Consider the following 25,271-nt stretch of genomic DNA (forward strand, 5'->3'; position numbering starts at 1 on the left):
GCTACTTTTACTATGGCACCAATCCCGAAATCGCGAAAAATAAAATTATCATAGAAAATGGACCAGCCAAAATCATAGAAAATGGACCAGCCAAAATGTATGAAATAGCTAATTTTTTTTCGCGATTTCGGGGTTGGTAAGGCGCCCTGACAATAGAGGCGTGTTCAGATATTTATTTATGAGCGCCTTAGCGGCTTATACCTACTTACCTATATCTGATAGCGACTGTACGTTCTATATCTTCTAATTCTCATTCTTACAGGTTATGGATGATGGGTTACCGTATTACACGTTACAATATGTCCGTAGCTCGGTATATTATGATCAACCACTCTAAAGCACTGCACAACCCAAAAAGGTTAGAAAAACAAAAGTTTGATTTGGTTTGTTAGGTTTGGTCTGGCCAACAGAACTTGTCAGTCCAGGGACCACTGTAAAATGGCATATTACAAGGGCGTCGGCATATCACATGACCTGCTAGTGTTCATACTTGAAAACGTAACTCATCCTACGCACGGAATGCTGGCCGAAGACGCACGGAATTTTCATTCAGGTTCCGTACGGAATGACAGGTGTGAACGGGACGTCGCTCTACAAATGCATAGCCCTGTCTCGCTTGCACATGTCATTCCGTACGAAAAATTTCTGTACGTGTGTCAGGCTACAGAATAATTAATAGTACTACCGTACAGAAAGTAAACTTCCCACAAAACCGAAGTTTCACGGGGGGTCACTCCAAAGGAGGAGATTCGCATCCCTGGCCGGGCTTCGAATTCTACTGCGTTTCGTTTCTATTTCCAGAATGCAAATCTTGTCAGGGGTGAAAAGAAAAATGAAGGAAGACGGATTATCGTCAGTAAAATATGTGGTTATTAAGAGAAACCTTCATCAGCTGTACACTCACATCATTGCGGAACTCAATGAGAATTTGGACAGTCTTGAACTACCATATCTCGTGAACATGCTATTTGGTGATAAATTGTAATGCACACTTGCATCTGAAAGAAGAAAACCGAACAAGTGCGAGTCGGACTCGAGTGTTCCGTACTTTATAGTATAATGTTGTTGTGCTAGTATAAGTATCCGGTTTCCGGACCCTTTCTGCTGAGAGTTTTATTTCTCTGCCGCTCTTAGCGTAGCAGCAAGAAGCAAAAAGTGCAGCGATGTAATAAATCCTCATGCGCAACGCACATAGGGGCTGAATCTCGTAGTAGTATTGTATTCTTTGGGCTGAATCCATGGAAAAATTACTTATGCAACATTTTAGGATAAATTAACCTGCTTTATTTACTGACTAGTATTTTTTTTTCTATGATGGCTTTTGGAACGTTAGCCAATGTCAAGTTGTGAAGGTACCTATTAAAAGTTAGGGACACAAGGAATTAGGAAATACGGATAAGAGTACACCCGGGTTGGTAATACTTGCCCATCAAAAGTAAGCATAACGGTACCAGTATTCACAAATTGAGTAGTGTTATTGCTTATTGACAACAATTTTCCTTTTTATTCTTCTAATTTTTGTAATTGGCCCACAGCCAATTGGCAGGTTAATAGAAGTCTGTACTTCGTCATCACTCAAGTGGTACACCTTTGATAACTCCCATCCGTGTGACATTGAATGTTGGGATGAAAGCATTGTATTTGTTATTTCCTAAGCTGTCACTACTTAAAAAATTGTTAGCATCAGCGTATGTAGCAAATGCAATACTGACTCTATTTCTGCCTATTCTCTTTAGACTGCCGTTCTCAACACCTTGAATGTTATTTTGTCGCATAAGACGACCAAAAGTGATAAGATGGAGAGTTGTGCCATCACTGGTAGCTTCTATTTGAACATGTACAACAAAAGGTGCAATTTCAGACTGTTGGTATTGGTCACGACCAACAAGCACATGAGTAGGTGGGGAGTTATTATTAATTATTGTATTTTCAGAATTCGAGGTTACAATGGGATTCGGTTTTACTGTTGGCTGTGGCTGTGGATGATTAGTAGCATTCTCTTTTAATTTAGTTCCAGCAGCTCAAACACAATCTGTACTTTTATTCTTGGCTGACCCAGATTTGCGTTTTCTTTTATTAGAATTGGTACACATCCGTGTAAGAATTTTTCTCTTTAAAGTTACGTCCGTAGTATTTGATACTGACGCATCAGTATCCATCGATGACTATCGCAGAAATTAAAATATCTATTGGTGTTTTCGACCCTGAGGGAATCGTTCCTCCCTCCAGGGTCGGGGGTCTGGCCATCCCATAATTAGCACTTACCTCTATAATGTACACCTAACTACTTAATAAAATTAAAAACTAAAGCTAAATCTAAATACACTAAATACAGACTTCAATCTTTTAAAAATACAATTTCAAAACTTTAGTTACGAAAACAGCGTCCACCGCGACCGAAGTTTCCCGCCCTTTTTTCGACTAAGTAGTAATGTTCTATTCCTTATAGCATTTTTTTTATAAAATTAAAAGTTTGACCGTGAGTAAGACCGTGAAACTTGTAGCTCGAACAGCTCAAAACATGACGTTTGATAGTTTTGACATTGACAGTTGTTGATAAGGTTCCCAGACGACATCCGGACGAGGATACACAGAAATTCATTTATTGTTATAAATAATTATGCTAACAATATAATGCAAATTATTTAGTTTTAAGCAAACACCATGGCGTTCTTAGAGGTATGAAATTTCTAACTAAAGTTCGCTAGAGTAGATCTTCGCTGTAGTTGGTATTAAAACATGAAAGTTTTTGTTAACATAGTATCTAGCCAAATCAGTCAAACGATTACGCCCGCTTTTGCTAATTAAGGCTACGTTAAAATGAATAATAATTCAGTTACAAAGCCAGATAATCCGTCGTGATATGAGCCAAACTGATTTATACTAACAAATACATTTTTTTAACGATTTATTGTATTTTTTCAGTGGCGTCGTTTTACGTTTTTTGATGTACACAGAAAAATCGACAATGGAAAAGTGGCAGAAAATTTACAAGTAAGTTGATTACATCTGATTTATTACAAATATATAAATTGTCCTCCCTCTTCAGTTAAATTCTGAGTCATTTGATGTTCTAACTATATTACATTCCATGTCTTTTTGTCATATATTTATGTATGTCTTATATTTTTTATCTTTGTAGCACGCAAAGGCCTGTCTGTGACACTTTTGTCTGTCTTAGGGCTGACTTAGACGGCGCGCGAACTCGCATGCGATTTTAGTTACATTGCAGACTGTTGGTTACGTCCAAATCAACCGACCGATCAAAAACCGCAATGTAATGAAACTCGCATGCGAGTTCTCGCTTCGTCTAAATGGGCCCTTAAATAGCTATGTTTGGTAATTGGCCTCAATTGTTCAAAGATTCTCCCCTCTTTTGATGACATTAGCAACTATTACAACTATTGAAAATTACATGAAATTAAATTGCTGGATGGCATCTTAATTTATAGACATACCTACTGAATCGCTGAAATAAGTGTGAACCAAGTTTGGTAACAAAATTGAATTAATTTATTGAAAGTGATCCAGCAATATTTTCTGTCCTAGTGGGTAGTGACCCTGCCTGTGATGCCGATGGTCCTGGGTTTGAACCCCAGTAAGGGCATTTATTTGTGTGATGACATATATTTGTTCCTCAGTCATGGTTGTTTTCTATGTATTTAACATATTTATATATTATATATTATATATACCATTGTCTGAGTACCCATAACACAAGCCTTCTTGAGCTTACTGTGGGACTTGGTCAATCCGTGTAAGAATGTCGTATAATATTTATTTATTATTTATTTATTTATATTACAGACACTGACACAGCAATATGTTGGTACTGTTAATTGTAAAAGCCTTTATTATTTCTGGGTAACAAAACTTAATCTTGGGTTATAACTTAATTCCTCTGTAACATAAGTTACACCAGAACCCTCCTAAGAGGTATAGGCCTCTTCCAGATTCTTCCATTTTTTTCCCCTCTTCACGTCACGTGGGTACGATAAGAGGGCGGAGGGGGGGAGGGTAAGAGGGGAGGGGGAGGGAGAGGGTGGGTAAGTGTAAGATAATTTAATGCCTATTTATGTCTCTATGTTCATGATTTTCATTTGTTTTATTGTTCTTTCAATTAGTATATTATCTCTGCCTGAGATACAGGATTATATTCCTAGCTCAGACGATTTACTGTCATTAGGTACAAATGGAAAATCGTCCACTTGAAATGACCATTCTGAAGTTGGATCAAAAGTAATAGTGTCCAATTTGAATCTTGTCAAAATGTAATTGTGCTCAAAAACATTTTTAACCAAATTTGTAATTGTCATAAATGAATTAAGCCAGAATGGAATTTTGTCCATTATAAATTATGAGCAAAATTAAATATATTCAGTACCTACCTAACATATTAATGTCTTGACATATGTAGATGACAATAATATTTTATACTAAAATAAAACTTTCTTTTTGAAAATAGTCATTTCTTTTAATAGTTCCATGACTATGGCATTGTAAACCTGGTCATGATTTTCAGTGTATGCAAATACAAATGGACACATATTTTCGACCTGTATAATATTTGACATTTCTATTATTGGACATATTTCTTTTTCGACATTATGCTGGATGGACAATTTTCCTAGTTGATGTATTTTAAATTGTAATTTTTCTACTTTGACATATAATTTCGAGTGGACAATTTTCCATTTGTACCTAATGATAGTAAATCATAAATTATTCTTATTCTCTTAATGATTTGTAGGATACAACAATAACTGCAACTACAAGCGGCAACTCTCATGTGGTGCTGTGTGACAGCACGGGCTGGACCCACCTGGTGTCCCGCTCCTGGAATATCACTTTCTTCAAAGCGTACGAACTCAGGGTCACCCTCGCTCAGCAGTTGCCTCATGACCCATTGTTGGTCACTATTGGGGTGAGTATTCTTGTGTTATTTTTTTATCATGAACGTTACTTTTTGCTGGTTTCAGTTACGAGGCTAGGAGGTAGGGGAGAGTGTAGGAGACTTGACTTGGTAGATGGTGGTTGTTTACTTCAATTGCAGGAGAACATATCAGTTTTAGATATTTGTTATGGACGTTATGGTGCATTGCAATAAAGACTCAACCAAATTCCTCGTCTGAGTGTCCTCCTGGAGTACTGCACCTGGAGTACCACATTAATGTGCTGTTTGTTAAATAATGCCTATACCGTAATAATATTTTGGTGGCCTTTCTTTTTATATAGTTATGAATAGACTTCGGAATCTAGGGGGCATAATTTATAGACGATACTTTTCCCTTACTATAAGTGCTCACCCCCGCTTCGTGCAGGTGGCATGGCAATTTTAATAAGAAAGACTAAATAGAATTAATCATTATAGAAAACTAGTCTAACTGGATTCGAAAGTATAATATTGTATGTTTTGGCTCGGCCGAAACTAAATTTTTACGCCAAAAGCAGCTGAAATCGATACCGAAATTTTGGTTGGACACTACTTATTGTACTGATAGACATATTGAATAATAATTGTACAGGAAGATGAAGCGGGCACGCCGCTGGTGAAAGTATGGGACTGGTCGCGCCGCGACCGACACGACAACCCGACATGCGTGCGAGTGTCGCGCGCCGTGCCCTCGCACATGCGCGCCACGCCCGCCACCGCGCTCGCCGTGCACGACAACAAGGTGAGAAGCGTGGGACTGGTGTGGACAACAACCCGTGTTCATGCTGTACAGGAGGATGAAGCGGGTACGCCGCTGGTGAAAGTATGAGACTGGTCACGCCGCGACCGACACGACAACCCGACATGCGTGCGAGTGTCGCGCGCCGTGCCCTCGCACATGCGCGCCACGCCCGCCACCGCGCTCGCCGTCCACGACAACAAGGTGAGTAGCGTGGGACTGGTGTGAACAACCCATGTTCATGTTGTACAGGAAGATGAAGCGGGCACGCCGCTGGTGAAAGTATGGGACTGGTCACGCCGCGACCGACACGACAACCCGACATGCGTGCGAGTGTCGCGCGCCGTGCCCTCGCACATGCGCGCCACGCCCGTCACCGCGCTCGCCGTCCACGACAACAAGGTGAGTAGCGTGGGACTGGTGTGAACAACCCATGTTCATGTTGTACAGGAAGATGAAGCGGGCACGCCGCTGGTGAAAGTATGGGACTGGTCACGCCGCGACCGACACGACAACCCGACATGCGTGCGAGTGTCGCGCGCCGTGCCCTCGCACATGCGCGCCACGCCCGTCACCGCGCTCGCCGTCCACGACAACAAGGTGAGTAGCGTGGGACTGGTGTGAACAACCCATGTTCATGTTGTACAGGAAGATGAAGCGGGCACGCCGCTGGTGAAAGTATGGGACTGGTCACGCCGCGACCGACACGACAACCCGACATGCGTGCGAGTGTCGCGCGCCGTGCCCTCGCACATGCGCGCCACGCCCGCCATCGCGCTCGCCGTCCACGACAACAAGGTGGGTAGCGTGGGACTGGTGTGAACAACCCGTGTTCATGTTGGGAGGATGAAGCGGGCACGCCGCTGGTGAAAGTATGGGACTGGTCACGCCGCGACCGACACGACAACCCGACATGCGTGCGAGTTTCGCGCGCCGTGCCCTCACACATGCGCGCCACGCCCGCCACCGCGCTCGCCGTGCATGACAACAAGGTGGGTAGCGTAGGACTGGTGTGAACAACCCGTGTTCATGTTGGGAGGATGAAGCGGGCACGCCGCTGGTGAAAGTATGAGACTGGTCACGCCGCGACCGACACGACAACCCGACATGCGTGCGAGTGGACTGGTGTGGTGACTGAACAGTGAACAATCCATGTTGATCACACTGATTTAAAATTTCACGATTTGCCTCCGACGTTTCGAGGACGGCGTTATCCCCGTGGTCTCGGAGAAGAATGGCTAAAGTTGACACCAACATCTTCTAGCCGCGCGAGTTTTTCGAACTACCCGCACGGTCTTGTTTATCAGTTGGAACGTTTCGCACTAGGGATGTGACTCGTGTGTTAAATAGATAATTAAGTCCCGTTGTACAATTTAATAACCCATGTTCATGTTGTACAGGAGGATGAAGCAGGCACGCCGCTGGTTAAAGTCTGTCTGCCATTATCTAATTGAAATGCAAATATATACATAAACAACCAATATACCGTAATTGATACCGGTTAATTTGTATAAAACAAATACCGGTTTTCAGTCATTGCTTGAAAGTGGCTGATAGACATAGTATACATTTACAATTAGTTTTTAAAAATATTGTTTTGCGTGCAGAACCTGCTTGCTGTGGGCTTCCAAGATGGTTCAGTAACGTTATACCGAGGGGACATAGCCCGTCAGCGCTCCGGAAAGATGAAGACTCTCATGGACTCTGGAACCAGCCCCATCACCGGCCTCGCCTTCAGGTAAGCTTTCTTAGCCTTTGAAGCATCAAGATGGAATGATGGAACATGTTTTGATCTATTTTCACAAGCCATTACCAGGGCTCGGGAACCGGTTTTTTGAAAAAAAATATCTTTACGTAGGACTGAATCATGTATTTAGGTAGGTAATAACTTCGTATTATTACATTTAAAATGAAATAATAAACCAAAGTACTAAAAATAACGTAATTGTACCGGTATTTTTTGTATGAAGTAAAAACCGGTTTTGAGCCTTGGTAAATACTCCGTCTCAAAGACTAGTAGACGATTGTTGAATGAAAAGTATAGTCGGCAATAAATGCAAGATTTTTATGATAAAACATTTCAATTTTAATTACAATTTTGAAACGTGAGACACGTACAGATATTAAATATATTAAGAACGGGTCACTCACGTATTTTAAGTCGAAAACTCGAAAACGCTCGTACGTGAGTGACCCGGTCTTAATATATTTAATAAAACTTATTTCAACTGAATATGCAATCGCAATGCGATAATGACCGACAATGTATTCTGTATTTGTCATAAACCGCTAATATTACTATGTTATATATGAATTTCCAGTGGCGCAGACAAACTGTTCGTGGTGTCCCGCGCCAGTGTGTTGGTGTATTGGCTAGGCACAGAGCGCTGCGTGACATTAGACAGCAAGGGAGCGTTGGCCGGCTGCTCAGTGCACGATAGGCACCGCCTCACCGTGGCCACGGACGACGTGAGTACTACCTACCTCTTAAGTCCTGAGTTTCTTTAAAAGGAACAAATTGAAATCGAATTTTGAACTATAATAGAATAAAATAAGGTTCCAAATTCAAAACTGCAAGAATGACTTTGGGTCTTAGGAGGTTAATCCTTTGACCAACAAAGACGTTCACAGGGTATGGTTGTAGTTTATTAGTTAACCTTTATGGCGGTCAGCATAATATAATCAGCGCGTGTCGATAACTTAGTATAGGTTGGAGCACGCGCTGTAGTAGTTGATATAATGTCCGTATAGCCGCAGATTAGAGGTGTGATGTAAAGATAACAGGATGTATAAAACGCGTAGGTATGATTGAATAAATCAGTCTAAGATTACCAGTCAACGGAGTCTTTGACTCACTCTACCCAGTCCTTCTAAAACCTTCATGCATTCTAATAAAGTTTACGCCATGGTTTTGAGGGGAGGTGGGCACTGGGCAGTCTGCCCATGGTCATTAGCAGACTCCCGTTTATCCCGGTTTATCCCGTAAATAACAATTGGCCTGACGGACCTGGACACATTAGTTATTAACAGATCACGTCTGTTAACCGGTTCGGGGCTGATGACACGCCTGCCGTGTCATCAATGTTTTTTACGTGTGGCGTATGACACGGGAGCAGTGTCATCATATTCTATGGCGCATGGCATGGCTGCCTTGTCATGAAATGATTGTTCCGCGCCACAGACAAAAGTTTTCGAAAATGGAACACGCAACGAATCGGTTAATAGTATGAAAATTGTGTTTGCTACGACAAAAAATGCCATGAGTTGCCGTCGCTTGCTTTTCCTCAACGATGCTTTCCTCGCATGGCCATTAAAGTTAACCTTAACACATTCACTGCCCCCGACGCACATGTGCGTTCACCGTCATACAAGTTTGCTCCTAGGCCACGCCCCCTGACAGTGAATGCGTTAATACCCTTCATACCCTCCTCCAAGTTGCCCGTTGGGATACCCTCCTCCAATTGAGGGGGGATTTAAATCTTCTCGAGGCAGGGGTGTAGGGTTGGAGCCGGTGTAGCTTTTTTTGACGTTCATAAGCGCATTATAATATGCCTACTTGAATAAACTTTTTTTTATTACTCTGAAATCTCTGAATATTCCAGGCAATCTTCTGCTACACGAGCGAAGGCCGCGGTCCCTGCTACGCCATCGAGGGCGAGAAGGTCCGCCTGGACTGGTTCCACAGCTACCTGGTCATCACCACCACGGCGTCCAAGCACGGGGCCGCGCCGGCCCACCGGCTCACTATACTGGATATACAGAATAAATTTATTGTCTTCGAAAAAACTTTTGAAGGTGAGCTACTATCTTATTAAATGATATTTTTTTAATTATTTAGATTTAATATTATTTTTTTAAATATAAGCAGAACGATAATTTTATAGCAGTTTTAGAGAGTTTAGAGATTCGACAGCCATAGAGGTGTCAATTTAAACTTGATTCAGCTCTTGAAAAATAAAATGCGGGTTCAGAAAAAAAATACCAAACAGAACACATCTTTGCCAGCACGCACGAAATATGTGACGTTCTCAATAAAAAGGTACCACTTGGTCGCTTACCATAAAGACATAATATGATTCGGTCAAATTGTGTTTTTCGAAAAACTAATTATAGCCAGCATTCTATGAATGTAGTATGATACCTTTGGGTATGGTGCTTTACGCAGGCTAGCGTCCCGTCCCCTCCCCCTGACGCAACCCCCCCCTCCCCCCCTTTTAGCATAAATATGTCCCGGTTGGGAGTTTTTTTTGTTTTTTGGGGAAAGTATACAATATAGGAAAAAAGTGTCAATGAAAGAAATGTTCCCTATTAAATTCTAAACAAAAAAGGTTATATTCATTTTTTTGATACGACGCACCATATTCATGTTATGGCTAGATGAACTTCGACAAAATTTAACCGTTGAAAAACTTGCAGAAGATCAATATAACATAGTACGTGATAGTACTAAAAGAAATCATACAGGACAATAACCTTGCAAGCTTATTTTCCGTATAAGATTTTTTTCAGTACTATCACGTACTAACTTATAATGAACTTCAACAAGTTAAACATGAATATGGTGAGTCTTACTAAAAAGTTGTATATAACCTTTTTTGTTTAAAATTTATTAAGGATTATTTCTTACCTTGACACTTATTTCCTAACTCTATTGTAGGGTCAGTAAGGTCATTTAGCATGCACTTTAGTCTCAGGCGATGCCGCTTGGCATGATTGTTCCTTAGGTCAAACAAAGTTGATCTGGCCCGGTAGACAGGAGATCGTACCATGCAGACCCCCCAAAAAGGGGGGGTGAAAGAGTCGGCTCCCCAGGTCCAATCTATGCAATATTCCTTCCTAGTAGAGATGGGCGGCGGGTAAATACCCGGGGTAGATTTCGGGTATTTATCGGGTATTTACCCAATGTACCCGGTATTTACCTTTTCTACCCAAATGAGTGGGTATAAATAAAAGTTGGAAACGGAGTAGTAAATTGAATGGAGATATTGCAAATAACAGTTTTTTTGATACTCATGTAGTTATATAAAACGTATAATATTTGTATTGACTAAGAAAATTGACAAATGTTTAATATCTTAAACATACGTTCTACAATACGTGTGTTTGTCACTCTACTCCTCCTAAACGGCTGGAACAATAACGATAAAATTTTGTGTGTATATTTCAATGGGTTCCTGAAGGGTTGGGAAAAACAATTAAACCCGGTAGGTGGCGCTGCTATCGGTATATAGCCAAATTCGATTTACTGAAACCGATTTGGGTGAAATTTTGTGTATATGACTATTATATATGTATATTTCAACGGGTATCTGGATGGTTTGAAAAACTATTGGACCCGGTAGGTGGCGTTGCTGTCGGTATATCACCTAATATTAAATTACTGACTGAAACCGATTTGGATGAAATTTTGTGTATATATTTCAACCGGTACCTGGATTGTTTGAAAACACTATTGGACCCGGTAGGTGGCGCTGCTGTTGGTATATCACCTAATATTATTTGCTGAAACCGATTTGGATGAAATTTTGTGTAAGTATATTTCAACCGGTACCTGGATTGTTTAAAAAGACTATTGGCTATATATATACCGATAGCAGTGCCACCTACTGGTACATATTGTGTTTTCATCATCATCATCATGATCAGCCTACTCTCGTCCACTGCTGGACATAGGCCTCTCCTATTGCACGCCATTGAGCACGATTTGCGGCAACTTTGATCCAGCTCTTGCTGGCCGCCTTGCGAAGATCATCGCTCCATCTAGTCTGAGGGCGTCCTACGCTCTACGTTTGCCGATGCGCGGTCTCCACTCGAGAACTCGTCAACCCCAACGGTTATCGGTTCTACGGCTAATATGACCGGCCCACTGCCACTTCAGCTTGCTAATCCGGTGGGCTATGTCGACGACTTTAGTTCTCTGACGGATGACTTCATTTCGAATACGATCCCTCAGAGAGACTCCGAGCATAGCCCTTTCCATTGCTCGCTGAGCGACTTTGAACTTATGGACTGACTCTACCGTGAGTGTCCACGTTTCGACTCCGTATGTCATCACGGGTAGGACGCACTGATTGAAGACTTTTGTCTTCAGGCTCTGTGGGATTGACGACGTGAAGACTCGACGCAGCTTCCCATATGCTGCCCAGCCCAGCTGTATCCTTCTATTTGACTCTTTCTCGAAGTTGTTCCTTCCTAACTGCAGTATTTGCCCGACGTAGACGTATTCCTGAACAACCTCGAGAACAGCCCCTTGTACTGAAATAGGTCCCGGAGCAACACATTTGTTGAACATAACTTTCGTTTTGTCCAAATTCATCCGGAGACCTATACGTTGAGAAGAATCAGCTAGACCGGTCAGCATATATGCTCTAAATCCTGCAACGTCTCAGCCATGGTGACGATGTCGTCCGCAAATCGCAAGTGTGAGATGTATTCGCCATTAATGTTAATACCATGTTCCTTCCAGTCGAGCGTTTTAAACATATCCTCCAATGCATTTGTGAACAATTTGGGGGAAATCACATCCCCTTGTCTCACACCACGATGCATGGGGATAGGCTTAGTCTGCTGGTTTTGGACTTGGACGGCCATGGTAGCTGCGTTGTACAGACATCTCAACACTTGTATATATCACCAGTCGACTTGGCATCGCTGCAGGGAATCCAGAACAGCCCAGACTTCAATGGAGTCAAAGGCTTTCTCATAGTCCACAAATGCTAAGCACAGGGGCCGATTATACTCTTCAGTCTTCTGTATAATCTGCCGCACTGTGAAGATGTGGTCTATGGTGCCGTATCCTCCTCGAAATCCGGCCTGCTCCGGTGGCTGAAATTCGCCGAGTCTTCGTGCTAGGCGGTTCGTGATGACCCTCGAAAACAGCTTGTAGATGTGGGTTAGGAGCGAAATGGGTCGGTAGTTCTTCAATAGGGCCTTATTTCCCTTTTTGAAGAACAGCACGACTACACTCCTACTCCACACCTCTGGAGTTCTCCCATCGAAAAGAACGGCGTTAAAGATGTGCTGATTTCTGGCAAGTTTTCGGTAAAGTGGCGGATTAATGAGGCTCTCGAATCCTCATTTTCGGGATGTGGTTGAGATCAAACAATTTAGATACACACAAAATTTCATCCAAACTGGTTATAGAAAATCAAATTTGGCCATATACCTAACGAAAAAATTACTGTATTAAACGATAAATAAAATAAAATGTAGAAATATCAAAACCAAAATATGACAACACTTAAAAAATAGTAGGTATATAGGTATAAAAAAAAAATTAATTGTGTACAAAAAAGTTGTGAGACTGTGATTTGTATACTTTATTTTAACTTATTTTCATATTTATACGATAATAATATTGATATATCTTAGTTATATAATGAATTTCTTCAATTATACGAACAAATTATAAATACCCAACAATTTGGGTAGATACGGGTAAATATCGGGTAGATTGGGTAGTTTTGGGTATTTTCCCGGTATTTACCCGCTGGCGCCCATCTCTACTTCCTAGTCTTAGCAACTAGGGCAAGTTATATATCATTTTCGTATAAATTAGGGACGAGGAATTCATTTTTGAAATAATTATTATGCCTTTCCATACAAAAAAAAATATTTTTGTACAAAACATAAAAATGTTATGTCATTTTTTGTGACAATTTTGGATGTTACAATCACAGTGTGGCGATTTGCACTAAATAAAAAATTGGACGATGTAGCCCATGTATTCTTTATTCTGGAAAATATCACTTTATAGTAGGCATTCATACATTGTTTTGTAAAAAAAAATAATTTATAGCGCGTGGCGGTAACGATTTACATACAAATGGAACTATGCCCAAAGTCAAAGATTAAAAATGTTTACTAAAACACTGAATTTGACATTTTAAAAGTTTAAATATTATGTTTAATTAATTTTTCCATGCGTTTTTGCCCTTTTTTGGTACAAATTTGTTGTTTTTATTTTTCTTCCACACAAACTTTCTCCCCCCCCCCCCCCACATTTCCCCCCTTAAGGGTAGATATTTTAAAATTTGTTTTTATAACTAACTTATTCCTTTTGTAATGAATCAATGTTCAAACGTTCAGGTTAAAATAAGGTTCGGTAGTTTAGGATCTACATTTGTTTGAGCTAAAGACATTTTATTTCATAATATCCCATACATTATAATATCTAACAAAACTCTGCTTACTTCCAGACATCATACAATCTAAACCCCTGAAGATATAAAGCTGAAATTTTCAACATCAATTAAATGCGACAGGTTTAAGTTTAAAATAAAATAAAATTTTATAAAATCAACGCTTAAGGGCCCCCGGGGGGGAGAAAGTTTGTGTGGAAGAAAAATAAAAACAACAAATTTGTACCAAAAAGGGCAAAAACGCATGGAAAAATTATTAAAACATTATATTTAAACTTTTAAAATGTCAAATTCACTGTTTTAGTAAACATTTTTAATCTTTGATTTTGGGCATAGTTCCATTTGTATGGAAATTGTTACCGCCACGCGCTATAAATTATTTTTTTTTACAAAATAATGTGTGAATGCCTACTATAAAGTGATATTTTCCAGAATAAAGAATACATGCGCTACATCGTCCAATTTTTTATTTAGTGCAAATCGCCACACTGTGATTGTAACATCCAAAATTGTCACAAAAAATGACATAACATTTTCATGTTTTGTACAAAAAATATTTTTTTTTGTATGGAAAGGCATAATAATTATTTCAGAAATGAATTCCTCGTCCCTAATTTATACGAAAATGATATATGTATAACTTGCCCTAGTTGCTAAGACTAGGAAGGAATATAGCATAGATTGGACCTGGGGAGCCGACCCTCCCCCCCCCCCTTCTTGGGGGGTCTGCATGGTACGATCTCCTGGCTACCGGGCCAGATCAACTTTGTTTGACCTAAGGAACAATCGTGCCAAGCGGCATCGCCTGAGACTAAAGTGCATGCACTTCCATACATTTGTGTTCCTTACTGACCCTACTAGAGTCTGTGCGGAAAGAGAAGAGTCGTGGGATTTGAGGGCGCGCCAGTGCTATTTTATGGTTTTTGCTATGCTGACAACACTGGTCACGTGATTATAGTACGACACTAAAGCTCATGATACTTGAATCCCTTTTGTTCCGGTTTTTTACCACGGCTTACTAAACGGAGCCTGGTGGTGGTGTCGGCTCGTCAACTCAATCCTCTGATTTAGCGCAGGCACTAGTTTTCTTTTTAAAACACACTTGTTTTTATATTTTAGATACTAAAAAGTGACTGCGATTGACAAAACTGATAAAACTAGTTAAGAATCTGCCCAATACAATACAACTGTAATTTTAGTACCAAACAAGATAGAGTCTCATTTATGTACTGCCTAATCTGAGCAGTCCAACAGTTATTAAAACCGGGTAGATCGGGTAGAAATTGGGCAATAGAACTGTAATTTTATCTGGGATATATTTCACCCATTGTAAACTTGACTTGTAATGTATGTGTACATTATTAATAATAAATATGAATATTAATAAAAATAGTGCATAAGTAGGTAGGCCTTATTGAGAAATGTCCGGTTCTCTCATCTCACGATATTTTACTTCGCCGAAAAGTCACTGCTAAATATGAAATAATAATTTCGTAACTAACAGAACCTACGAATAAAGAAATATTTTATTAGAAAAAGTTTTATTCAGAACCTAGTAAACGAACTTACAAATAAAGAAATATTTTATTAGAAAAAGTTTCATTCTTTGTAATCGAAGTCTGAATTAAAATATTCAATGTCACTTATGTTTGAGCTAGCTTCAAAACAACCAGGGACACTCATAGAACTATCTTCATCTGAACTGGATGTGCTTGAATCCGGCACGTAGATTACGAATTCTTACATGTCACCTACTTAGCGGTCTTTTATTCGAGATACCGTAGGTACTTTTGCACAATCCTGAAAAGAAATTACATATAAATATGCATAAAATGGCAAGTATCAAGACTATTTGTAAGTTATTTTAAAGATCATGAATGACCTGCATATTTATGAAAATTAATATATTTTGAATGAATATACTTACCGATTATGTACCGGAGACAAGTTACTTAGGGGGCTTATTAAATTGGTAATTATTTAATATTAAATACAACATCAATACCCGCGAATAGCGGAAACACGTTCCGCGACTTTTTGTAAGTCGATAGTCGGCTTTTAGCCGTTTTCTTCCCGCTGACAAAACCGAACAATGCTGTTAAATATAATTTTCTTTGTGGTTTTATGTACGGTTTTATCGTGTTTTGAAAATATTTTATACATAAAACTTGCGGTTTTTGTTAATAAAAATATACATTGACAGAAGTTTGTTTACTTTTTACAAGACAGGTGTCAAAGGTTTGATTGCCATATAAAATTCAAAATGTTAGTTCCCGTTTCTGCCACGACTCTTCTCTTTCCGCACAGACTCTATCTAATACTTTTCTCAAAAATAAAAAAACCGTAAACCGGGACATATTTCATGCTAAAAGGGGGGATTGCGTCAGGGGGAGGGGGAGGGACGCTAGTGTGCGTAAAGCACCATACCCAATGGTATCATACTACATTCATAGAATGCTGGCTATAATTAGTTTTTCTTGCCCATACATTAGAACATAATTTAACCGAATCAATATAACCATAAATTTATACAAATAACCTGTCAGACCGTCCATATGGCAAGCGACAAAGTAGTACTTTTTGATTGAGAACGTCACATATAACATAAATATACTTTTTAGCCACTCAAAGTAAATGTTTGTCTTCCTTAATAAACTTTAATCGGGCAGATATGAAATAAATACCACGATTTCTTGAACGTTTCGAGCCGATGAGGCTTTGAAGAATTATGTGTAGAAAATAGCCTCATTTAAATATTTTCATCATTACTATGTTTTACAATTGTGTCGTCGTACTAAAACAACAAAAAAGTTGTACTCAATCGTCGCTGGAAAACAATACTGCTGTAACCCGCAATACAATTGTAGTGCGGGTTACAGCATTATTGCTTTCCAGTGCCGACAACTTTATATGTTTACAGAAATCGAAGCCGTCCTAACAGAATGGGGCTCATTCTACATCCTCACGAAGAACAAAGAGATGATATACCTGGCAGAGAAAGACTTGCACTCGAAGCTGTGGCTGCTGTTCAAAAAGAACCTCTATGACGTCGCGATAAGGATAGCGAGCGGCCAACAGTACGATGCAGTGGGGCTGACGGAAATATACAAGCAGTATGGGGACCATTTGTATGGCAAGGTGAGTCTTAACATTGCTTTTGTAATTTTTCAATAATTAAAAAGCCTTGTCTCGAAGCATCTTTTAATTTTACCCAATTTTTACACAATACATATGGGGCATTTTTGAGCTCTAGTCAGACTTACTATAGTTCGTCAGGTGACAAACAAAAGTCACTAATTACAAAAAAAAAATAAACAAAAATCGACCTTCTTTTAGTACTAATATGGTTCACTATGGCTATGAACGTGTGGTGGTACTTAGTGGCTTTTGCTTGTCACCCGACGAGTTATAACCCTAAAACTGTTGCACTCGCTTCTGTCATGAGCACCAGAAAGTGATATTTTTGCAACTCCCTGGGCAAATATATGTCTGTCTGGCTGACTGTGAAACTCTAGATGTCACTTGAAATTGTTTTGTTTTATGTCATTTCTTGTGTAAAATTTTTCTTTTATCATTTATTTGTATAGTGCATACGTTTTTACTGTAAGGCTAAGTACAACTTTTGTATGGAACAATGAATAAATTATAGTTTAATATCGTCGGGTGACAAGCAAAAGTACTATCAAAAAAATTATGTAACAATGCACTTTATTACACTTGTAACACGGTTTATTTTCCTTAACAGGGTGACCTAAAAGGTGCTATAGAGCAGTATATCAAAACGATCGGCTGGCTGGAAACCTCATACGTCATCAGGAAGTACTTGGAATCCCGCCATTTGGAACCTCTAGTGTTATACTTAGAAGAGTTGCATAAGAAAGGTAAGGTATTTTTTTAACCTATTCCACAGAATAAATAATAGTATATCTTCTGTACCTAGAAGACTCACTCTCTAACAAAACGCGTCTGTCACGATCAGAACAGATATGGCCGCTAGGTGGCGACAGCGCCACGCGCGGCTTATGACAGACCCCAAAATTGGGGTCGAAGGGATGTACTTTTAGCTACCTGTAGCAAAGCGACGAAATCGCGGAGTGAGCCACGCCTGCCTATTCTCTATTTTTAATATTCTTAATTTTTTATTTTACCCGTTGTGTACTACATAGTAGATAGTCGTGATATTTAGTCCACCCCCTTCCCCCCATTTTCATCATTTGTGGTATTTTTCCGACCCCTCGCCCGCATAAAGTGTCACATAATTTCTGGATGAATCCTTTCGTAAAAACTACTCTTCGTGCCAAATTCTGGAACTAGTATCCCGAGCCGACACCAAGATAGTCCAAGATCCTATAGGGTGTTAGACTACTAGTTAAATCAGTTTATTTTTTCGAACTGTGAAAACGATTTTTTGCTACTATGGAATTTATGAAACACTAGCATGTGACGTCACGATCAAAACGAAACAGTGTCACGTTGTGGAGAAATCTCTATGGTAACGTTACGTAATGTAATGGTAATGTTTTCTTATGACGTTATCACGCAAAATTATCGTTCGTAAACCGACTTTGCAGACAACCTTTCTTTTTTTAACACATCACAAATCCAGTCGTTTCTGAATTTTCAAAATTTTCTTTTTATTTGAAAGGTGGTGCTACGGAAGACCATACGACGCTGTTGCTGACTTGTTACGTAAAGTTGGATCAGCACGACCAGCAGGGCAAGTTGAAGGAGTTCATCAATTCCAAGGACAAAATCATCGAGTTTGATGTTGATGTGGCTATTAAGGTAAACTTTGTAAAAAAAAGATTCAGAGGGCCTACCGCGAACCAAACGTGTTGCCTCTCTGTCGCACTTATACATTCGTACGTAAGTGTGATAGGGAGGCAACACGTCGAACGGGGTTCGCGGTCGGCCCTCAGTGACAGATAGATAGACGGGTAGTGGAGTCTTAGTAATAGGATCCCGTTTTTGCCCTTTGGGTACGGAACCCTAAACATTTTGATCTAGAAAAAGACTACTGAGCCTTATGAAGTTGATTAATCAGAAAGTTGTCTTACCACAGGTAGTCCGCCAAGTCAGCATCGACGACGCCCTCTCCCTCGCGGCCAACCACAAGCGCCACGACTGGTACCTCAAGCTCATGATCCAAGACAAGAAAGCGTACAGCGAAGCGTTGCACTACCTCTCCGACTTGGAGTTTGATGACGCGGACGCATATATGAAGAAATACGGCTTGAAGTTGATACAACATCTGCCTGAAGAAAGCACCGAGTTTCTTATAAGTAAGTATCCAGGTATACATACTCGATTGGTACCAGATATTGCAAAATTCGTACTGTTAACTCACTAAACATGTAGACCGGTATCAGTGCCATGACCGGTACCTAAGCTCATGATTCAAGACAAGAAAGCGTACAGCGAAGCGTTGCACTACCTCTCCGACTTGGAGTTTGATGACGCGGACGCTTATATGAAGAAATACGGCTTGAAGTTGATACAACATCTGCCTGAAGAAAAATCAGAGATTCTTATAAGTATTCAAATTCCATACATTTATACTAAGATGCTATCAAGAGTTATGACTCCTCTACACGATGGGCCAACGCCCGCCACTCCAAGGGACGCATTTATGCGTTAGAGGGAGCAAGTGATATTGCTATCTCATTCTACCGCATGGCCATCGTGTAGAGGAGCCATTACGCAATTGGTACCATATATTCACTCAAAATGAAGAATAATCAAAGACACGACAGGTATCTCAAACTCATGATAGAAGACAGGAATACCGTCTCTTATCAGTAAGTATTTATTTCCAGAAATGTATACTCGAATGGTACCGTAAATTACAAAATTGGTACCGAAAACTCACTAAAAATTGAATACTGGTATCTAGATAACAATTTAAAAACCGGGCAAGTGCGAGTCGGACTCGCGCACGAAGGGTTCCGTACCATAATGCAAAAAAAAAAAAACAAAAAAAAAAGCAAAAAGAAAACGGTCACCCATCCAAGTACTGACCCCTCCCGACGTTGCTTAACTTTGGTCAAAAATCACGTTTGTTGTATGGGAGCCCCATTTAAATCTTTATTTTATTCTGTTTTTAGTATTTGTTGTTATAGCGGCAACAGAAATACATCATCTGTGAAAATTTCAACTGTCTAGCTATCACGGTTCGTGAGATACAGCCTGGTGACAGACGGACGGACGGACGGACGGACAGCGAAGTCTTAGTAATAGGGTCCCGTTTTGCCCTTTGGGCACGGAACCCTAAAAAGCATGATAGCACGACACCATTAAATAGACAGGTAATTATGCTTTTTAGTCCTTTATTTAATATACACCAAATAAATATATGGATGAATATTAGTCGTTATATATTGAATAAGTGCTTACATACTCTATGAATAACCAGTTTTGAGCACCAATCAGGGTAACTAAATATTTTTGCCGCAATTATATTTGGCCCTAAATTACAGAAAACAGTCTTTTTCTTCTCGTGTTATTTTATTCATTTGTGAAAAATAGAGATCAAAACATGTTATTCAATTATAATGTATTGATTTCTAGCAGGTAGATAAATAAGATACTTACTACAGAAGTAAATATTTACTATATAATTTATTTTTCAATGTCACAGCTTCAATTGGTTATACAATTTATATATTGATAAAGAAATTGAGATTTCACGTAAGGGCCCCCCCCACATCTGGCGTCTTTCGAGCGTCGGCGTCTACAATTCTATGGCCGACGTCGACGCAACGTCGACGCAGCGTCGACGCAACTGCGCAGCGACGTCATTTTCCATAGCGCTGGACCGACGCCGACAGACGCCGACGCTCGATAGACGCCAGATGTGGGGGGGCCCTAAAGCGTATCGTAGCTTCATTGTGACATACCACGGGTAAAGGTACTTTATATAGGTTGGCGCTTACGCTATTATTAACGATGCTCCAATACTCTAATGCGGTGATACGCGACGTAAACGCCAACCGCCATAAGGTACCTTTACTGTGGAACGTCACAAATTATATCGTAGCTTATTATTATTTTATTATACCTGCTAAATAAATACTTTACGTTATACCTTGATTAACACAATTCTATCTTAATTATAAATTCATTATGTTTATGTAAAAAAGTACTGAGTATTTTAACGTGTTGCAAAATTACTCCACGATGTCATCTCGCTGGCCCCGTCCCGCAGCGCTTGGCAGAAAATTTACAATCAGCAAAAATCATAACATTAATTTTAAATCAAATTTTCAAAAAGAAATCACTGTGTGGGGCAATACGCAACTAGCTCGTCAACGGAACAAGCTTTGTTGCAACATTCCTCGACGATGCCATCTCTCTTGGCGCGTCCGAGCCGGAGCGCGCTTGTCGGCTCCAGCCAGTAAGCCGCGTAGTACGGTACGATGGAGTTGTAGCGAGACCTCTTGAGTGACGTCATGTAGCCTAGCTGCTTTTCCCTGTAAATTTAAATGGAAATATATTGTAGTCTGTTTTTATACAGAGATAGTAAGAGAGGTATAGACAGACCCAGACGCAAATGGATCAAGTGACAGAAAAAGTGCCATGGCCATGTTACATAAAAAAGTCAAAGAGAGTTGGAAAAAACCTGAAATTACTCCACCGACAAGAAGACAACCTTTAAATTTTAATAACAAATCTTCCATGAGACACAGACATATAAAATAAATATTAAAAACGGGCCACTCACGTATTTTAAGTCAAAAAACGCTTGACATGTTTCACTCCGTACCGAGGAGTGTCATCAGGAGCTTGAGTTTACGGTGAACCTGATGACACTCCTCGATACGGAGTGAAACATATCGAGCGCATTACGACTTAAAATACGTGAGTGACCCGTTCTTAATATATTTAATACAACTTGTAATTGATGAAGAATTTAAGAAGTTTAGCTTTATTATCAAATATAATTCTATACTCTAACTAAATCATAACCACACACACTCGTACTAATTACTTCGCGAAAATTTCGCACTAATTACGACTTTTTGTTTATGCACTATCGAACCAATTACAACATTTTCCCCGTAATTACTACGAGTGTGAACTAGGGTATCGATATTTTTCATTAAGTAAATATTGCCTTTGGGCCCTGCACAGCGCAGCGAGTGTGATCGCCAGATTCCGACCGCATAACTTCTGTCCCTCCTCCTGCATTGACTGGCCCACCACGCTTAAAATCACTAGCAGCAGAACAGCCTGCATTATGAACTAAATAGTTATAGTCTAATGCCAGTCGAGTCCCGTCGGGGGTTATATAGGGATAGCTTATAAATATTCATATCGGTGACGTGTGAGATGTCACGCGTGAATTGCTTCGAGAAATTCTAAGTACAAACTATAAATAGGTTTATTTTGACTGGGTTTTAGAGACGTCAAAGCAATTTGGAGTTAATCGACTATACCTATGTGTGTAGGTAAAGGACAGTACCCCTTTTGCCCTTGAATCTGTAATAGCGAACTAGACGTTTCCATAAGCTGTATTCACATAAACATGTATTTTTACTTTTCGGAAATTAAATTATAAATAATTAGTTCAATTAAGAAATCAATATTTCAAAAAATCGTCTAACATTTTACATATAAAGGGTAGCTAAAAAATAACTGCATTCCCGTTGCCAGGGAGGTTTTGGGATTATACTGAGGAACTTTTACTATGGGACCAGCCCCGAAATCCCGAAAAAAAAATTTGGAGGTTTCATACATTTTGGCTGTTCCATTTTCTATGGGAGAATCAATTTTTTTCGCTATTACGGGCTTGGTCCCATAGTAATAGTTGCTCAGTATAATCCCAAAACCTCTCTGGCAACAGGAATGCAGTTATTTTTAGCTACCGTGTGTTTTTTAAATTTTTTAGCTTGGCATTGAAAGTGTGTTTCGTTTCACGAAACTAAAATCCACAATTTTACTTACAAATATTTAGACTATCTATCTAATAGACTGTGTGAAAATGTAGAGGCGTTACCAAAATGTCTCGGGATTATCACTAAATTGGATAAGAAACGCTTCACCATGAGTTGTTAAGTTTGTGACTAATGGCACCGATATTCTTCCACAACAGCTAGAAAACGTTAGACGTTTATATTTCGTATGTTATTTTTATTTACTGTTGAATTCATAGGCTCGATCGTTATTCGAGCTACAAGTGAGCGCTAGAGGCGTTATACAAGTTTCCTGTCCAATCGTTTTCGCCTTCGCTAGTAAATATGATTACTGAAAATTCAAGGGTACTGTTGTCAGCAGATGATCTAACTCAACAACTCTTTCAGCACTATGCATGAGCTACAAGCCCCGAAACAAACCCTTAGTCGACGAGGCAACCCTGGCGACTACATACACATGTTTCTGTCCTATTCCGACCAGGTCATTTCTAACCCTACGCCGGATACGGCAAGGAAGAAGAGAACCCTACGCCTCTCTTTCAGCACTATGCACGGACTACAAGCCCCGAAACAAACCTTTAGTCGACGAGGCAACCCTAACCGGCGGCTACAAGGAGCCCGAGCGCGCCAACCCTGACGACTACATAGTACATACACATGTTTCTGTCCTACTCCGACCAGCTCATTTCTAACTCTACGCCTCTCTTTCAGCACTATGCACGGACTACAAGCCTCGCAACAAGCCCTTAGTCGACGAGGCAACCCTAACCGGCGGCTACAAGGAGCCCGAGCGCGCCAACCCTGACGATTACATACACATGTTTCTGTCCAACTCGGAGCAGCTCATACACTTCCTCGAGCACATGACGAGGGCGGAGTCGCAGAGCTCTACCCTCGTGTATAATGCTCTTATAGAACATTATATACATGTGTGGTAAGTCTTCTCTTAGGTTAGTCGAACGAGCGAGCGAAGCGAAGCGAAGTTCTTACATTCGACTTCGGACACGCGGCCGGCTAGCGGCACGTCCCGGCATTTCGATGTTTTTAAGCTGAACTGTCAGAAGATAGTTTGATACTCAAGAACTTACGTAAATGTGTCCTAATTTAAATGAAATTGGGTAAACGTGTAGTTGAGGGCAGTAAATTTTAGTCATTAAATTATGAGCAGGCTTTATCAAGAGGTTATTAAGCTAGAAGAGCTTAAAATGCTAAAAAGCTATTGTGAGGGGTCATGCATTTCTGGTCATCTTTTTTGTAAGAAAGTATGGTCGACTTTGGTATCAAATGAAAGCGCTCGGCTTGCACTTTTATAATATCGTCTTTGAATTTACCATTTTGAAATAATTAGCAAGATAAAAATAAACATAATATAGGTATTTGACATTTGGCAAGAAACTATGGAAGGTAGAGGTTCTACACTCCATAGGTACAAGAAATATTACGGCTTACCACAGATACAGTTTATTTTAATCTCTATGGTGACTCAGTTAAAGGCTCCACAGAGCTTACAATTATAGTTTGTCAAAGGACTGTCTCGTTGCAAACACAGACAGAGAGAATCATACTATCTTTGTCTTACACCAGTACTAGCACCCGAAAGAAAAGGACGAGTATAGTTTTTTTGGTCTTATTTACTGACAAATTGATTTGACAACTATATTCGCACGCGTTTACAATCCATTGTCGACTTTAGCCTGGCCACAAGGCCAAAGACGTTCGGAATGGGGTTGGCAACTGTCAAAGGTTTGCATAGATGGCGCCATCATAGCTTGCCTCTTTGTCTATGAGATTTGGCTTAAATGACTGGCATCCAGGACATGTATATTCATTAAAAAACTAAAAAATTACACAATTCTAGGGATTGACAGGGCAAGCTATGCTGGCGCCATCTTCAAAATACTTCGACCGGCCAACCCCATTTTCCGAACGGAATGACATTTGTATAGTCCATGGGCCAGGCAAGATTTCGGTATAATTTGGGGGTACTAAGTTTCCTTTACACAGCAGTTAGATAGGCTTATTATGATGTTAAAAAACCATGATTGCCATCTCAAAATGGTAGCTAACAAAAATGGCCGCCAATCCAAGATGGCGGATATTGAGTTTTAAGAAATCAACCATAATTCGAGAAATATACGTCCGATTTCGTTGCTGTTTTTTTTTTTATCAAAGCTCTATAAGTGAGCTTAAAATTATGTTTATATATTATATCGATAAAGTCAACCATTAAGTAGTAATTAAAGAAATATTGAAAAAAAACTAATTTTTTTGTGATACTTTTTTTTAAATTAAGTTTTTACAAAACATCTCGTACATTACAAAAGAGTTTTAAATGAGGCAAAATAGTGTATTAAATTAACTTTAATTTGACGTACAATTTGTATGGGACTGATGACTGAAAACACATGGAAAAATGAATTTGGTTTTACTTCCGTTGAAATTCACCGTTGACTAAATCACTACGTACAAAACAAAAAGCTTCGGATAGATGTTGTATTGTACAGAAATCATGTTTTTAGTATATTTTAATAACTTTAGCAATTGAT

General features: G+C 39.8%; 3 protein-coding genes across 3 annotated transcripts in view; 2 read left to right on the forward strand and 1 right to left on the reverse strand.

Moving 5' to 3' along the window:
* The window catches only part of LOC134672869 (uncharacterized), a 267,272-nt gene that overhangs the window by 51,271 nt on the left and 190,730 nt on the right, over positions 1-25,271 (forward strand). The gene's annotated exons all lie outside the window — the stretch shown is intronic.
* LOC134672988 (vacuolar protein sorting-associated protein 11 homolog) overlaps positions 2,565-25,271 on the forward strand; it is a 51,675-nt gene continuing 28,968 nt past the window's right edge. The window contains exons 1-12 of the mRNA XM_063530947.1: positions 2,565-2,679; positions 2,926-2,994; positions 4,751-4,924; positions 5,526-5,675; positions 7,280-7,410; positions 7,994-8,141; positions 9,275-9,467; positions 16,734-16,951; positions 17,559-17,694; positions 18,459-18,598; positions 18,876-19,095; positions 23,437-23,659. Of these exons, the coding sequence (XP_063387017.1) occupies positions 2,665-2,679; positions 2,926-2,994; positions 4,751-4,924; positions 5,526-5,675; positions 7,280-7,410; positions 7,994-8,141; positions 9,275-9,467; positions 16,734-16,951; positions 17,559-17,694; positions 18,459-18,598; positions 18,876-19,095; positions 23,437-23,659 (1,817 nt within the window). The 5' untranslated portion in view covers positions 2,565-2,664. The remainder of the gene's footprint in view (positions 2,680-2,925; positions 2,995-4,750; positions 4,925-5,525; positions 5,676-7,279; positions 7,411-7,993; positions 8,142-9,274; positions 9,468-16,733; positions 16,952-17,558; positions 17,695-18,458; positions 18,599-18,875; positions 19,096-23,436; positions 23,660-25,271) is intronic.
* Positions 21,028-22,312, reverse strand: LOC134672692 (bombyxin A-3 homolog). The gene is made up of 2 exons (XM_063530645.1): positions 21,927-22,312; positions 21,028-21,282 (listed from the first exon to the last, which is right to left on the reverse strand). Exons 1-2 carry the CDS (start codon positions 22,046-22,048, stop codon positions 21,087-21,089), a joined length of 318 nt encoding a protein of 105 aa, XP_063386715.1. The 5' UTR covers positions 22,049-22,312; the 3' UTR covers positions 21,028-21,086.

This window comes from Cydia fagiglandana, chromosome 17 (genome assembly GCF_963556715.1).
Source record: "Cydia fagiglandana chromosome 17, ilCydFagi1.1, whole genome shotgun sequence".
Taxonomy (NCBI): Eukaryota; Metazoa; Arthropoda; class Insecta; order Lepidoptera; family Tortricidae; genus Cydia; species Cydia fagiglandana.